At 49.0% G+C, this 17,010-nt stretch overlaps 4 protein-coding genes across 4 annotated transcripts; 1 reads left to right on the top strand and 3 right to left on the bottom strand.

The window, feature by feature from the left end:
* Positions 1-987: 987 nt before the first annotated feature.
* On the bottom strand, positions 988-2,639 carry N7458_010069 (uncharacterized protein; the record flags this gene model as incomplete). The annotated part of the gene is made up of 2 exons (XM_056913451.1): positions 988-1,785; positions 1,848-2,639. 2 exons carry the CDS (start codon positions 2,637-2,639, stop codon positions 988-990), a joined length of 1,590 nt encoding a protein of 529 aa, XP_056762300.1.
* Positions 2,640-3,408: 769 nt separating this feature from the next.
* On the bottom strand, positions 3,409-4,271 carry N7458_010068 (uncharacterized protein; the record flags this gene model as incomplete). The annotated part of the gene is made up of 3 exons (XM_056913450.1): positions 3,409-4,082; positions 4,142-4,160; positions 4,230-4,271. The coding sequence occupies 3 exons, from the start codon at positions 4,269-4,271 to the stop codon at positions 3,409-3,411; spliced, it is 735 nt and encodes a 244-aa protein (XP_056762299.1).
* A 656-nt stretch (positions 4,272-4,927) lies between these two features.
* Positions 4,928-12,891, top strand: N7458_010067 (type I polyketide synthase; the record flags this gene model as incomplete). Its single annotated transcript, XM_056913449.1, has 6 exons — positions 4,928-5,601; positions 5,670-6,210; positions 6,266-6,842; positions 6,898-11,531; positions 11,630-11,950; positions 12,010-12,891. The coding sequence occupies 6 exons, from the start codon at positions 4,928-4,930 to the stop codon at positions 12,889-12,891; spliced, it is 7,629 nt and encodes a 2,542-aa protein (XP_056762298.1).
* A 190-nt stretch (positions 12,892-13,081) lies between these two features.
* N7458_010066 (uncharacterized protein) lies at positions 13,082-16,851 on the bottom strand (the record flags this gene model as incomplete). Its single annotated transcript, XM_056913448.1, has 2 exons — positions 13,082-15,495; positions 15,525-16,851. 2 exons carry the CDS (start codon positions 16,849-16,851, stop codon positions 13,082-13,084), a joined length of 3,741 nt encoding a protein of 1,246 aa, XP_056762297.1.
* Between the last annotated feature and the right edge of the window lie 159 nt (positions 16,852-17,010).

Genomic DNA, 17,010 nt, shown 5'->3' with positions numbered 1-17,010 from the left:
TTATCTTATATTGCTGCCAATCCAGGAACATTTTGCTTAAATTTGTATACATAAAATCATTCGTTAAGAAATCGCAACCTCCAGACCTCCCCACATCTTGGATAAACCGGGTTTCGCCAGCCGACTTTCGAGCCACAGCGACAGACTACTGCCGCCCCATGGAGGATCATATCCTCCAACTACACAACTGACCGGATAAAAATGGCCTATACATAATGAATATGGCCCATATGCATGTGAGGAAGTGGCAATTAGGGCGAATGGAGACGGCATTTACCATTAGCACATTGGTGGTAGGTACCAGCAACACCACAGCCAGGATCAGAGCTACGGATTATAGGTCACTATGTATGTCAAGACTTCATTGATAATGGAATACTGACAATAGATAACATCCACCTTTGCTGTCATCTTGGGCCGAATTGCATTTGACAATGGAATCAGGGCAGCCGAAGCGGTAGCAACATAGAAAAAGGAAACCAACATTGTTTCATTTTGTTCAAATTAGAAGTGCAACAGATGCGAAAATAGAATACTTTTCATAGATACTCGGAGGATTTGTAACCCAATATGTGTCTCTTGGCTATGGACCTTGAGGAACAAAGTCCGATCTAAGCCGTGCGATCCTCAAAGTCCATCTGAGCTAGTATATGTCTAGGGCTGATACTCGAAAGGAGTCATCTTTTAATAGATTCATGATAGTTGGGTAGCACACTTTCAACCACTGGCATTCACTCGGACAACCCGCGCATGATTCTCTCGAGATGTATTTGCATCATTTCTTTCCACTCGCTTGCATGTCCTAGCCCACAGATAATTAAAGGGAAAGCAGCACGGGCGAAATTATTCTAGGACACTAAACCAGATTAAAAGGGTGAAGTTTTGGGCAAATGAAAGAACAAAATCGATAAATTCAGACTAATCTATGGAAAGGAGCGCCAAAATTGTTTTATACACGAAATCAAGAACCAGCTTCATGTTCGCTTTTCAGACAACTCGATGCAACTCAACGGCATTCTCGGGCTTTCCGTGAATTGAATGCACCGTCAGGTTCGACTCGGATCTCGTGACTCCAAATGTGGGAGATGAAGGGTTTGAACCTAGGCGTAGCAGTTCCAGATGATGGTCAGACTCCAGAGGCTGATCCATACTGGCTTGGGGCACGAAAAAGGTGGTAACCAGACCAAGACCTGCCAAGCATGTAAGTGCCACGAAGACTCCGCGAATGCCGTGCACGTAAGACTGTATGATAACGTCTTCGTGTCCAGCTCCAGCGGATAGGCCCTCCGAGGGCCCAATATGAGAGGATATGTCCTGTGCTTTCTGTGCGGGGAAGCCATGATCTTTCAGGTAATCCGACGTGACATTTTCAAGTGTCGTACCCCCAACAACGACCCCGACAGCGTACCCCATAGTGCGGAAGAACGTGTAGAGGGTGGCGGCATATGCGACGTTCTTCGCTGGTACAACAGCTTGTGCTGCAAACAGGATACTGTTGAAAAGAATTCCATGCCCAAGTCCTAGTAGCACCAGGGCGCCGATCCAGAAGCCCTTCTTCGTCTTTTCATCCAACATGCAAAGGAGACCTGTGGCAAGAGCGGCCACAACCCAACCTTTCCATTGGGCCCATTTGTATTTGCCGAATTTTGAAATCAACAGTGCCGTTATCAGACCGGATGGAACCATTGTCGCAGACAGTGCCAGAATCTCGGTTCCAGTCTTGGTTGGAGAGAGTCTTTGTACTACCTCCAGGTAGAAAGTGATGTAATAGAGAATGCCGAACATCTGGAAGTAACAAGAAATATTAGAATCACCCAAGGGTCCAATCTGATCATTGACAGACTCACCGATATTCCTTGAACCAGAGACGATAGGTAGACGGCAATCGACGCACGGCTTTTGAGAACAGAAAGAGGCAAGAACGGCCAGCGTGCCCCATAACACTCCCAGATGACAGTACAGACAATTCCGACGGCCCCCAGAGACAGAGGAAGCACGGTACGGTAGCTGTTCCATTTGTAGAGGGTACCACCCCAGGAAAGTCCCATCAAGAAGGATACCATGCTCGATGTGAAAAAGAACGATCCAAGCCAATCGATATTGCGATAGCTTTCGCGTGTCACTTTCATCTTCCGAAGGGCGAAGAAAAGAGCGAGGAACGCGATCAGACAGAATGGGAAGTTGACGTAAAAGACCCAGCGCCATCCACCATGATTTGCAGCATGCTCAGTAAACAGACCTCCCATTACGGGGCCGATGATGATACCGATGGCTGAAAATAGCTGGATGTAGGCGGTATACTTGGGTCTCTCGCGCAAGGGGAATAGATCGGTCATGACAATCATAGGCAGAGGGATGAGGCCACCACCACCGATTCCTTGAATGGTCCGACCAGCTAGAATTGTCGCCATATTCTGGGCAACTGATCCGACAACTGAGCCGATTGCGAACAATGTAATCGCTGAAAGAAGGATGAATCGACGGCCGTATACATCGGATAGGGCGCACAGGAAAGGTTGAAGGGATGCACACGGGAGTAGGTAGGCGGTTCCCACCCAAAATGTATCGGTCGCATTGCCATGTAAGTCTTTCGCAATAGTCTGGATTATATTAGCTTGAAGCTTGAGGTTGTTGAGCATTGAACCCTTCTTACAGGCAAAACTGGAGGAAATACGGTCGAATCGAAAGCGCTCAGAAAGCTCACGATTGACAAGGAAATTATCACAACCAGCCTGTGTTGACCAAGATGTCCACCGGGTACTTTCGTCTCCATGGTGAGAGTGGTAGGTCGACAATCGAAAATGAATCCGAAGGAAGGCCAAGGGACAGTGCTTTGTCGCGACGGATGTTACCAGATTTGACGGTCGCCATCTGCCCCTAGCGGAGAGAACAACTTGTGATTCTTGGTGGATTTTCCCATTACAGCATTTCTGGAAACTTTCAAGCGCATACTTCTACTCTACCTATCAAGATCTGAGACGAACCCACCATATTAGCCCCTAGTGCAGGGGTTTGCCACTATTCTGTGCCCCGAAAGGAACGCCCAGCAAGGGGCCAGGGGCGGGGAAGATCACCGAAGATCCTGCCAGGGACCAACAGTCAGGCAGTTGTTTAGAGGCGTTGATCATGCTTCATCGAACTTTTAATGGCAGGAATGCTGGTGGCTGAGTTGATAGGTCAGATACCACCCCTTGCTGAGACTGAGACTCCGCCTGCCGCGCGGACAGCTAATGCTGACATCAGAATGCGAGTTTCAAAGTTCAAGAATGATTCCGCGGCTGTTGGTTGCGACTCACTGTCTCTATGCAATAATCTAGGGGTTGGTTTCGCTATGATCGCTGTAAACTATCCAGGTAGGCCGCACCGGCCTCTTCCGTCTCTCACGAGTATACATGTATACTCCGTACATCACAAATCCAAAACCATAGTACGGATAACTTTCACGATTTCGGTCACGGTTTGCGCGTCACGAGGGATTATGTGGCCACCACCATGATCGAACAGGTCTGCGGTGTCTGGATCACAAACATTGTATAGCGCGATGACTCCGCTGATCATAGCATCCTGGGACCCCATGATGTGGAAGGTCGGGATGGAAATCAATTCGCCATCTTCGTCCTGTAAAAGGTAGCGGCCAGTGACCGAATCAATTGGAGGCATCCCCGACATGAAAACGGCGCATTTGAGACGAGGAATTCTTCCGGTTTCTTTCTGTCGCTTGGTCTCCTCTACAATGAGAGAAGCCGCAATGCCTGCTCCTTCTGAGAACCCGATAATTCCTTCAATCTCAGGATCTTGATCAATATAGTCAAGTAAAGGGTCAAGCACAGAGCTTGGCTTTTTGTACTTCCACAGGCCGGCAGCGTGATAGAACTTCCTTATCGCATCTTCAGGGCTCCCTTCTCGACCAAGTGTTCGAATTGGATAAGATGCAACTTTGGGGTCACCATCAATGAACGTGAAATTGGGAGGTGGGCCAAAGAATCCTTCAAATTCGGGAGGCACCGTGACCGGATTTTGACCTTGTGTATACACAAAAGTGGTTGTTGCTTCGTCCTTGTTGAGTTCTGACAAAATGGGCTCTACGTCAAGTTGCGATCAGTGACATAACCTCAGATAACTTGAGGAAGTGTGTCCTTACCTAGTTGAACTTCCAGTGTCTTCGCTTTTCCAAATGGCGTACGTTAGTTTTTAAATATCGTCGATTCGAAGAGTGATCATGAACTGACTTTGGCATTGCAAAGGCCTCCTGGTAAACAGAAAAAACGCATGACTTCTTCAGAGTTGATCAATGGGTTGTGAAGCAAAGCGACAATGTTGTCGCCGCTCTATCTTCGTAGTTTAAGTACAAGTTCGCGTAGCTTCGAACAGGATATTCTAGCTGTGTCCACTTTCCAGGCCACGCCTTCCTTGCATCTCAAATTCTGAGCCCGATATCCATCTTGCTAGCGCTAGCACTGCAGGGGGTGCATACTTTATTTACGCTAGTTACCCATGCCCTAGGTGGGACATTACAGTAATACTGTATTTCACCGGGGTAGGGCGAAGATGTGGCTTGCTTACTCGGTCCTGTGGATTGACTCTACAGTTCATTCAGCGCGTCCCACATACCGATCTTTTACTTCCGCGCCCTAATGTAAAATGCCAGGTCCACGACTTGACAACCCCTTCGCCCCTCAGCTCCTGTGTTGTAAATCAGATACAGATGATGTGTCCGAAAAAGCGGCTCGCAGTCTTTTTATGTGGAAAGATCAGTCCCCTTTATTCCCCGATCGCGTGAATTTCCCCAGCGATTTAGTAGTTGGGCTCGCCCTGTCCGCGGGCTACTTTCTACAATCTTCACCAACTGTCGCTCCTTTCTATACAAACTTTTGAGTTTCTCTCTTATTTTGCACATATGGAACGGAAAGAAGACCTCAATCTCAACATGTCGACTGATAATGGAGCTAAGCCCACGCCCGTCGCCATCGTGGGAATGGCGTGCAGGCTACCTGGCCAAGTAAATAGCTTGGAATCATTCTGGGAATTGTGTTCCCGCGGCCGAAGTGGATGGTCAGAGATGCCAAAGAGTCGCTTCAATGCGGATGGTTTTTATCACCCAAATCCCGACCGTACTGGATGCTTCAACCCTAAAGGTGGTCACTTTCTAGACGAAGATGTCGCATTCTTCGACGCTCCTTTCTTCAATATCACTGTACAGGAAGCGCGCTCCCTCGATCCGCAGCAACGACTACTGCTCGAATGTTCATATGAGGCGCTAGAAAATGGTGGAATAACCAAACAATATCTTCAAGGTCGTGATGTCGGTGTTTTTATCGGCGGCTCTCCGTCAGACTACGAAGTGAACAATCTCCGCGACGTTGCAACAATTCCTATGCATCAGACTACAGGATGCGCGACATCTTTGCAATCGAATCGCATCTCATACTACTTTGATTTGAAGGGTCCTAGTATGACCGTGGAGACGGCGTGTTCATCCAGCTTGACTGCCTTGCACTTGGCATGCCAGAGCCTCCGATCCAAGGAATGTTCGACGGCTTTGGTTGGTGGGTGTCATATCAATCTGCTCCCTGACACTTTTGCATCTATGTCGCTATCGAGGTAAGTGAAGTTTCCATACCGCAAAGGTTATACGCGAAAATTTGTTCTAATAATTGAATTACATCCAGGCTGTTTTCCGAGAGCGGGAAGAGTTTTCCATTCGATCAGCAATCAAAGTCACAGACAGTGAATGGGTATGGTCGAGGCGAAGGAGTAGGATGTATAGTTTTGAAACCGCTGCAAGATGCGATTGACGCGGGTGATGCGATCCGAGCGGTCATTTGGAATACCGGCGTGAACCAGGATGGTCGAACCCGAGGCATCACTATGCCCAACAGTGCTTCTCAGGAGGAGCTCATTCGTACGGTTTATCGACAAGCACAAATTGATCCCGCCAAAACTGGTTATGTCGAAGCGCATGGAACGGGCACCACTGTTGGCGACCCGGCAGAAGCACGCGCATTATCTTCCGTTTTGTGTCAGGGAAAGGATCGCAAAAGCCCTCTCTTAATAGGTTCTGTGAAATCAAACGTTGGACATGCAGAGGGAGCGAGTGGAATTGTCGCCGTGATCAAAACCGCTCTGATGTTGGAGAGAGGATTTATTCTACCCAACTGTGGTGTGACCGAGCCCAACGATGAGATTCCGATGAAGGAATGGAACATGAAGGTCATTACCCTCAACCTGCCAAGCTGTATTGAAGACGCTAATCTTTTCTCATTAGGTCCCCAAAAAGGTTACCCCGTGGCCGAGAGGAAAAGAATATGCCAGCGTTAATAACTTCGGGTACGGAGGCACGAATGCCCACGTTATCATGGGTAAACCACCCGTCATTCAACCTTCGAAGACTACCTCCGAGATAGCATTAAAGGAGGGTTCGATCAGTCAAGGCAAAGAGCAACACGCAGCACGCTACGTATACGCGATTTCAGGGCCTAACAAGAGAGCCGTGGGGGCGCTGGCCAAGAACGTGGCCACGTACCTTGAAAAACACCCAGACGCATTTGACGCATTCGTGATGAGCAATCTGGCTTACACACTTGGTCAGAGGCGCAGCTTATTCTCTTGGAGAACAGCAGTCTCTGCTTCGACAAGCAAAGAATTGATCGCGCTTTTGTCTGCCGATTTGGACCCCTTCAACGTTTCGGATGATCCATCAATCTCTCTTGTATTTACGGGGCAAGGTGCTCAATGGTATGGAATGGGCCGAGAACTCCTTGGAGCTTCGCCAGTCTTTTTTGGAGCAATTCAGGCCGTGGATAAAGTCTTGAAGACTCTGAAGAGTGAAATTTCCATCATTGGTAAGTGATCCTAAGATGACTTAGAAATTTGCAGATTGAGCTAACTCTGCCAAAGAGGAACTCCAAAAAGACTCATCTAAAAGCTCTCTTTATGAGCCATATCTGAGTCAACCTGCCTGTACCGCCCTCCAGATTGCACTTGTTGATCTTCTTCGCTCCTGGGGTGTCTCCGCCGCCTCAGTTATCGGACATTCTAGTGGAGAGATTGCGGCTGCCTACGCCGCAGGTATACTTACGACGGAGCAATGTGTACGCATTGCATTTGCTCGAGGTGCCGCAGCACAAGCCCTCAAGGACGACCCGCTCCAAACAGAAGGAATGATGATGGTTGCTGGTGCCAGCCCGGCAAGACTACGGCCATTTATTGATGAGGTATCAGGCGGGCGTGCCGTGATTGCATGTGTCAATAGCGAATCAAGTGTCACGATCTCGGGCGATGCGGCTTCAATCACGAAGCTGGATTCTGTCTTAAGTCAACAAGATATTTTCACTCGAAAACTCCGCACTGGTGTCGCTTATCACTCGCCTCACATGAAACAAATTGCTGGAAGTTATAGAAAGCTCATGGGCAAGATTGTTCCTCAAGAGTCGACAATCCCATTCCACTCCACCGTCCGCGGCAAGGTTCTTGATGCGTCTTTCTTAACTGAAGATTACTGGATTGAGAATCTCACTTCACCAGTTCTATTCTCGCAGGGTCTGCAAAGCTTAGTTTCGGCAAACGAACCTATTTCCGGAAAACGGAGTCATCTTCTGATTGAGATTGGGCCGCACCCCGCACTACAATCTCCCTGTCAAAGCATCACCCGCCAGGCAGCGACAACAGTTGACTTCCAGTACCTGTCAAGCATCAAACGGAATACAGACTCCCTGCAAGCCATACAAACTCTTGCCGGTACGCTGTTTTCTCGAGGAGCCCCTGTTGACCTGGGTGCTATCAACGCCTTTGCCGCGTTTGGAAAACATCCGCAACTATTGACCAACCTGCTCAACTATCCATGGGACCACTCCACTCGACTTTGGCACGATTCACGCATATCCAACAACTCAAGTCATCCTCAATTCCCCCGCAATGACATCTTGGGTAGCTTCTCCGTGGAGAACATTGATCTGGAGCCGCGTTGGAGAAATGTCATTCGCGCTGATGATCTCCCATGGGTTAGGCAGCACAAGGTCCATGGCAATTCCGTGTACCCAATGACAGGCTTCTTGTCAATGGCAGTAGAAGGTGTTGCTCAACTGGCACAGTTGCAAAATATTCAGCTCGATTGTGTGGAATTGCGGGATGTCAAAATGCAACGGATGCTAGTCTTGCCTGACACTTCTCCAGTGGAAGTCATGCTGTCAATGAAGATCCAGAATGGAACTTCGATGGCCCATGGTGCTTGGTATGAGTTTTGGACATACTCTTGGGCGGACGGCAAGGGCTGGGACGAACATTGCCACGGCTTCATCATCGCCAGAGGCCCCGAGCGATCAAACCCAGTGGCTGAGGCAAAACTTGCCCTTGCACGAAATCTCTCGGCGTTCACAGAAGAATGCACTCAGGATGTCAACCTGACAGAGACTTATGCTAATATTGCCGCTACAGTGCTTACATATGGTCCATTATTCCGTGAATTTTCCCGCATTGCTCTCAGCGGAGATGGCAAATCGATAGCCAACGCACGTGTGCCAGATACCAAGAGTTGTATGCCCTTTGGATATGAAACGAGGTGTCTGGTACACCCCGTCACCCTGGATATGTTCCTTCAGCAGTTCTGGTTCTTCTGTGGATTTGACAAGGCCGGTCCCAACTTTTCCTATTTGGCGGACTCGGTCAAGCACATGCTCATTCCAGTCAATGATGCCGTTGACATCGGCACCAAGTTCAAGCTCTTCACCAGCCAAGATCGCAGGCCGACTCATGGGGAGAACGTCAGCTATAGTGTTCTAGGAGTTGTTGAGGAGACTGGTGAGCCTTGGGTGACAGTGAATGGATTCACTGCGACACGCATTAATGATGCACCCGAGGATATTGACGCTCATTCCCTGAGATCTGTTTGTTATAAGGAGCATTTCGAGCCATGTTTTGACTTGATGGAGACTTCCGGGACCACTCTACTTCAGCATTCCAAGACCAACTTGGGATGTTCAATTGAGCAGATGCGACTCTTAGAACAAGTGTCACATTACTATATTGGTCGCGCGCTACTCGACATCCCTAAGCAGCTTGGAAGCTTCCAGCCTCATCACAAGCTACTCTACAAGTGGATGCAGCAAGTTTGCCCAAAGCCTCTTGAATCGGTTAAAAGGTGTCACAGTGACACAATTGAACTGGTTCGCACCATGAACGCTGCTGGTCAGCTGTCATGCAAGATCGGTGAAAACCTTCCCAGTATTCTGCAGGGCCATCAAGAAGCTCTGTCTATCATGGTCGAAGATGATCTGTTGAACCGTTATTACGAGAGCCTTGATGGCTACCGACAGAGCTATCGAAACGCCATGCTCTGTGTTGAAAAGATGGCCCACCAGAATCCACACATGGATATACTCGAGATCGGTGCTGGCACCGGATCGGCGACTTTGCCCATCTTGGAAAGTTTCGGAGGCAAGGATGGAGAAAGTACACCACGCTTTCATCACTTCAAATACACGGATATTTCAACTGGCTTCTTTGAGAAGGCAAGAGAAAAATTCCATGACTGGGACTCCCTCATGTCCTATCAGAGTCTCGATGTCACGAAAGATCCAGTCGATCAAGGATACTCTTCCCAATCATACGATCTTATCATTGCCTGTAACGTTTTGCACGCAACTCCTCGCATTGGTGAGACTGTTGCAAATGCCCGGAAGCTTCTGAAACCGGGTGGCAAGCTTCTTTTGATTGAAGAGACTATCATGCATCAGCGACTCTTCTTATTCGCATGCCTTCCAGGATGGTGGGCCAGTCAAGATGGAAGACACGTCAATGGTCCTCTGTTATCCCAGCAGGAGTGGGACACTGTCCTCAAAGAAAACGGCTTTTCCGGCGTCGACCTTTGCCTACAGGATTTCCCTGGTGCATTCGAAGCATCCAACTGCATGATGATTGCAACTGCTAGCGGGGACCCCAACCCAACGCAGCAAGAAGTTGTCGTTGTTGAGCACGGAACATTGAGCACAATTCCCACAGGGGCCTTGATGGAAGGCCTCAAAGAAGTAACTGGCCGGGCTCCAGGTCTCACATCGTTGAATCAGGTGGACGCAACAGGCAAGATTTGTGTCTTCATTGGCGAGATCGGTCAAACTCTACTTTCTGATATGTCCAAGGATCTTTTCCCGACGATCCAGCGACTAGTTACCACCGCAAAGGGCGTGTTATGGGTCACCGGCCACAAGGATTCGCCTTCTCAGCGGGCTAACCAGAACATGGTTTTCGGTCTGGCACGGACTGTGAGAAACGAAACCGGTCTTCCATTTGCCACTTTTGATCTCGGCGATCTGGATAACGTCTCAGGGAAGGAAATCGTGCGCCATATCAAGAATATCTTCAGAAATGTCTTTGACTCATCCTCTCGTTCTATGCTCATGAAAGGGGACATGGAATTCGCCCTTCGCAACGGAGAGATTTGTGTTTCCCGTTTGGTGGAGGATCCTGCGATGAACTTGAGCATGCTCCAAGAAGCAGGAAAAGCTCCTCCGCAACTCCAAGAATTCCAACAAGAAGGCCGCCCTTTCGCGCTCAAGCTGACCGATGTCGGTGCTCTAGATGGATTTTATTTCACAGACGATACCATCAAGAGCGCACCTCTACGAGAAGGCTTCATCGAGATACAAGTTTGCTACTCAGGTCTCAATTTCAAAGACATCATGATAGTCATGGGCGAGGTTCCTGGAACTGAAATTGGCGCTGAATGCAGTGGTATAGTGACTGCTGTTGGCCGTGGTGCTCATGAATTCAGTGTTGGAGACCGTGTTTGCGCCTTGTTTAGTGGATGTTTCTCGAATTACATTCACTGTCCTGCGACCAACGCTTGGAAAGTGCCATCCGGTATTCCCCTTAATGTGGCAGCTACTATTCCTGTGACTTTCTGCACAGCCTATTACTCCATGGTCGATGTGGCTCGTGTCGAGCCCGGCGAGAATGTCTTGATCCACTCCGCTGCGGGAGGACTTGGACAGGCTGCCATCCTTCTGGCCCAGTCCATTGGAGCCAATGTATTCGCAACGGTCAGTACTCAGGAGAAGAAGGAGTTCCTCAAGAAAACCTATGGCTTGAAAGAAGATCAGATTTTCTATAGTCGTGATACTGGCTTCGGTCAAGCTATCCGTCATGCGACGAAAGGTTACGGTGTTGATGTGGTCATAAATTCTCTCAGTGGGGATTTCCTTCGAGTTTCATTTGAGACATTGGCTCCGTTTGGTCGCTTTGTTGAGCTTGGAAAAAGGGACTTCCTGCAAAACTCTCGACTTGAAATGTCACATTTCTTGAACAATGTCTCCGTCTCTTCTGTGGATCTCGTCCTTGTGATGCAGCGCAAGCCAAAGCTTTTGAAGAGACTGCTTGGAGATGTATTCCGAGAGTTCGGTGCGGATGTATTCTGCCGACCACCCTGGCCCATCACATCTTACTCTGTCTCGGACATGGAGCATGCTTTCCGTGAGATGCGGACCGGTCGTCAGATTGGAAAGATTGTCATTGAGATGAAGTCAGATGCATTGGTCAAGGTATGTATCACTCGAGTCTATCCGCTCACCTTCTGAGGCCCTCTCGGTCACCTGCCACCAATCTTCAAATTCGATCAACTAATACCTTATGTGACTAGGTCCATCCTCCAACTAGATCAGATACACTTGTCAGTCAAGATGCAACCTACATCGTTGTCGGTGGTAACCGAGGCATCGGTCTTGACATCACCTCCTGGTTGGCCGAGAAGGGAGCTCGGCACTTGGTGATCGTTTCTCGATCCGGTCTTGTGGGCGAGGAAGCACAGAACGCGATAATTGGACTCATCAACAAGGGAGTCACTATTAAAGTGTGCCAATGTAACGTCGGTGTCGAGGAGGAACTCGATGCTCAACTGAAGAGAGCCCTATCTGGTGTACCACCAGTCCGTGGAGTGATCTACGGTGCTATGGTCTTACGGGTAAGAAATAGACTTCTCGCCATCCCACTTCTTTTTTTCGATCTAACCTGCCTTGCTAGGACGTTCCTTTCGAGAAAATGCAATATGCGGACTACAGTGCGGTCGTCCAGACCCGCGTGAAAGGACTCTGGAACATGCATGACACTTTGAAGTCCCTGAATCAGGATCTTGATTTCTTCATCAGCCTGTCTTCGGTGGCAGGTGTGATTGGAAACCTCACGCAAGCCGCCTACGCAGCCAGCGGAACATTTATGGATGGCTTTGCAGAAGCCATGAACACTCACGGTCTTCAATGTACCACGATTGATCTTGCACCCGTTCGTGATGTGGGATATCTCGCAAACGACCAAAAGACTCAGGACGTAGTCCAAGGCACTTTTGGCGGAATGTGGCTCAATGCAGAAGATATCCACGGTCTTCTGGCCAGTGCAATCAAGGGTGTGATGAAGGATTCCTGCAATAGTCACTGCATCACTGGTCTCGATTCAATTCAGACAGAGAGTCTAAGTGCTGGTCAAGCCTGGACACAGGACCCGAGGTTCTCACAGTTGGTCCGCGCCGCAGCAGTCTCCGCATCTTCGAAGTCGGGCGGTCAATCAAATGGTCTTGCATCGGAAAGTCCTGCGAAGGCACTCCAGCAAGCACAGGATCTTAGACAAGCTCAGGATATCATTGCACAAGCTCTACTGAAGAAGCTGTGCAGCCTTCTTATGCTCTCACTGGAGGACGTTGATGTATCCAAGTCAATCTCAGCCTTTGGGCTGGATTCACTTGTTGCTATCGAGGTCCGACATTGGATCTCTCGCGAATTTGACGCCGGTCTTCAGCTCTTGGAAATTCTGGCTAGTGATTCAGTCAGTGGACTGGCTGGAACAATCATGCACAAGTCCGGTGCTCTTCCCGAAGGTTTAAAGTCATCAGTCACAAATGGCACATCCTAAGTCTTCTCCTGATGTATCTATCATCTTTTGCTTTTTTTTCGCTACTATGTGACTTCTACATGGCATGGTTTGGAGTCTGTTTTGGAAGATTTTTGTCCGATTTAAAGCATTGTTTAGTTTTTCTAGTTCAGTTATTGTATGCACAACAAATATAACAGAACCAACTCCTCTGGACTCACGCCATATCCTCTTATTCTTCATCCATAGACACCTTCTCCAAGATTTCCACAGCCCATTCAGTACCACAACCTCGGGCAATTGACACTGGGGTCTGACCAAGAGAGTTAACCTGATCCACAAGCTCAGGAGCCTTCTCCACGAACAAGTTCATCGTTCGCCGGAATTCCTCTTGAGCAAACTTGTCATTTTTCTCAAGGCGGGCCAAAAAATGCAGGACGTTATTTCCATTATTGTCCACTGCAGTAAGATTTGCACCACGCTCATACAGGAACATGGCACGTGTTGGGTCACCCTCCTGCCATGAGTTCGTTTGAATGCGTCCACCTCTGTGCGGAAAGAGAGGCACTGTGCATGCATATGAATTTGTACCAAATGTGGACCTTGCAGCAGCCAGTAGTAATGTCCGTCCACGAGGGTCACGTCGTTCGAGGTCAAGGTCAGGCATTTCAAGCCACGGTTTGATTATTCCTCCACCAGAAAAGATCTCGTGCAGGATAAGGGTGTCTTCACTAGTGTGGAAGAATGGATCCGCTCCATGCTCCAGCAAAAGACGAACCATTCGGATTGAGTGGTATTGACTGTGGGGCTCATTGAAAGGCATCATGGAAATGTATTCAAGAGGATGCAGGACAGTTCCTTGACTCTGAGAGATCTTTGCGATCCGAGGGGTGTGCCAGTGTGGCAGAGCATCGGATAAACCTGTCGTGTTTGCGTCGAGGTCCATTCCCAGGAGAGCAGTGACCACATCATCTTTGAAGTTAGACAGTGCTGAGAACAATTCCATGGGATGATCCTCGGATGGATAGGCTCCATTGTCAATCAGGATTTGGAACAACTGAGGGCTGTGAGTCGACATTGCAAGCGGTGTAAAGCCACATGTCGCAGTGAGATTGGGGTCGGCTCCGCCATCAAGCAAGGTTTGAACAATTTCTTTCTGTCGATGGCCTGCTAGTTCACCTTGGTTCACTGCCACACAAAGAGGAGTCTTGCCCTGGGCGTTACGGGCGTTGGGATCGGCACCGTGCTGAATAAGGTATTCAATAGCCTTTTCGTGCCACCAATGTATACCCTGAGCCAAGTAATGAAGAACTGTATCACCTGGCTTGAACTGTCTCCTTTGAGCCATTGTGGATTGGAAGTAGACCTTTGGCGTCACTCCCATGCCTGCTTGGAATCGAATATTGACATCCGCATGGAAATTTTCAACGATGACCTTGATTACTTCCAGGTTTGGAAGGGCACGCTGAGCAGCAGCCAAAAGAGACGGAGCCATATCACCGCTTCCCAAAAATACCCTGCCACTCTTGTTGATCCATTCAGGGTCCACGTCCAACATGAGGCGTCCAATTTGCTCGAAAAGTTCCGGGTATCCCCATCTTGCAAGCAAGATCAGGACTGGCTGAAGGGAAGACTTGTTTTCGATGGTGTTTAAATTCTCCTCCAAAGCCTGTACCACCTCTTGATCGTGGCCTAGGAGTACCATCTCCACAATGTCTTTGTCGGAGATAAAAGACTTGAACCGCTCCCTGAAGAGCGCTGGGATATGCTGCGAGCGCAGCAAACAACGGTCGGTATCGAGAGACCGATGTTTTTCAAGTTCAATTCCCAGTTCCTTAGACGATCTGTTAAGTTCTGTGGCCATCTCCTCATTTCCCTCTGATACCGCATGAAATAAGGGGCTAACCCGATGCCTCTTCTGATCCTTCGGCACCAAAGCGCCATGCTGTGCCAGCAATCGAACGATCCGCCCCACTCCAAGCGTAGCGCTTTCAGAGGTAATCTCTCCCTTCCATCCAAAGCTCTTGTGATCCTTACGCTTTTGGTTTTTTCGAGCGGGTACCTTCGGTCTCTCATGGTCGCTAGCCAAAATTCCAGCTGCAGAGACTGTATTAAACAAGTTCCCTTGGTCGTCAGCCTTCTGCCAAAGCTGGTCCTCAGCAAGTGACAAAGCGCAGATATCCAAGGGGAGCCATTTCTTCTTGTCTTCAAGATGAATATTTGCCCCATGTGCGAGGAGAAGCCTGACTGTCTCTATTCTTCCAGAGAGACATGCCAAGTGCAGGGGTGTTCGGCCATCTTCTGACTGGGCATTGACCAAAGATGTCAAAACTTCGGGGGCATAATGATCCAACAGCATTCCAACAGTGTTGCTTTGGCGGGCCATGGACGCAATGTGCAACAGATTTCGCCCATCTTTGGTGGTAGCAGTAGTATCCGCTCCGTGGGAGATAAGTCTGCCAACTAAAATCTCCGAGACTGAAGCTGCTAGATGGATAGGACGAATCCCCTGGTGGTCGGAAACATTCAGTGCTTCCCGAAGACCGGCATCAAAAAGAAGGTCGATGGCATATTTATCACCATCGTTGGATGCCGCAAAAGGTGATCTGAAACATGGCTGCACAGCACATGTAGCGGCGTTTGGCCCTTGTGATTGGGATGGATTGGAGAGATACCCGTTTCAAGAAGTTTGATCATGTTCAGGATAGCTGTGTCCGAGTCCAGCCCGAATAAATTGGCTGCCATCTTGTGGAGAAATGTATCACCTTGGTAATTAACCATAGCTGGATCCGCTCCTTGCTCCAGTAAGAATTCCACGTACTCAGATTGAAATGTATATGGCTCAATCAAGTAGAATAGAATGCCATTGCCTTTGTGGTCCTGCGTATTGATATTGGCCCCACGTGCAATAAGCTCGGGAATTAGTTCACGAGCATTGAAACGCGGGTGATCGTATATGGCTCCTGTGAGCAGTGTACGTCCAGCATAGTCTTTGGCGTCAATGTTTGTACCAGCCGCACAAAGGATCTCCAAAATAGCCTGCAGGTGTTCACCCGAACCGTTGACCACATGAATTGCTTGCTTTCCCGCGTGGTTCCTTTGATTCACATCTAGGCCAACCTTCATAAGTTCGGTCACGGTTGGGCTCCCACGACAATGCACTTTGGTGGCGAGATGGAGCAGTGTGTTGCCGTTGGCGTCAGTGAACTTCCAATCAGAGACATAAGGTTTGAACAAGGATAGGTCTCCAAGTTGGCACTTGGACGCAAAGGCGTGTAAACAAGTCCCATTTTCACTATCCACTCCAATGTCCAAACGGGCACCATGCTCCATGAGAGCCTTGAACCATTCTGGGTATTGCAGAGGATGATGAAAATATGACATGGTGGTGGTACCACGCTTGGTCACGATATTTGGGTCGGCGCCGTGCTCAAGCAGAAACTGGACGAGTGCCACTTCTTGGTGGAGACAGGATAGAAGTACTGTCTCGCCGTTCCGATTCTGTGCGTTGACATCGCATCCAGCATCCAATAGCAACTGCATCATCTCTTTGAGACGAGGTGTGTCTTCCTCCCCTCGATGACGATGCAATTCATCCACCACTCCATGAAGAGGCGTATATGCCGGGGCCTCTTCCGTAGGTACTGGACTCCTAGGATTGTTCAGAGAGTTGATGGTGACATCAGCACCATGTTGAAGCAAAAGCTTGACAATCGCAGGCTCAAGACTCCTGGCAGCCAGAAACAACGGTGTATCGCCATCCGCGGTTGCATTGAGATCGCATCGACCAGACTCAATCAAAGTCTGGGCAACTGCAGTCTTTCCCAGCTGGCAAGATCGACAAAGAGCCGCAATGAGATCGGCAGCGTCTGCTGTGGACGCTAAATCACGAACAGTATCCACAGCATCGGCATTTACCGCAGCTTGGAGCGGTGGCAGCGGCTCAGCTGGCATCTCATCTCGACTGGCTCTGCCGCTCCCGAAGCCGAAGAGGTCAAACATGGCTGTTTGAAGAAGAAATTATGAGAAAGGATGAAGACTAAGACGAAAGTCCCGACCGAGAACAATCAGGATAGGAGGGGCTAAAATGGGAAAATACCGTCTTAAGTCATTAGGACGCGGGTCTTAGCGTGGTTAGTGCAGCCTGGGCGCACGAGCTCA

The sequence above is a fragment of the Penicillium daleae genome (assembly GCF_028827525.1).
Source record: "Penicillium daleae strain IBT 16125 chromosome Unknown utg000008l_segment0_segment0, whole genome shotgun sequence".
Lineage (NCBI taxonomy): Eukaryota > Fungi > Ascomycota > Eurotiomycetes > Eurotiales > Aspergillaceae > Penicillium > Penicillium daleae.
This window is presented reverse-complemented; position numbering and strand designations above follow the sequence as displayed.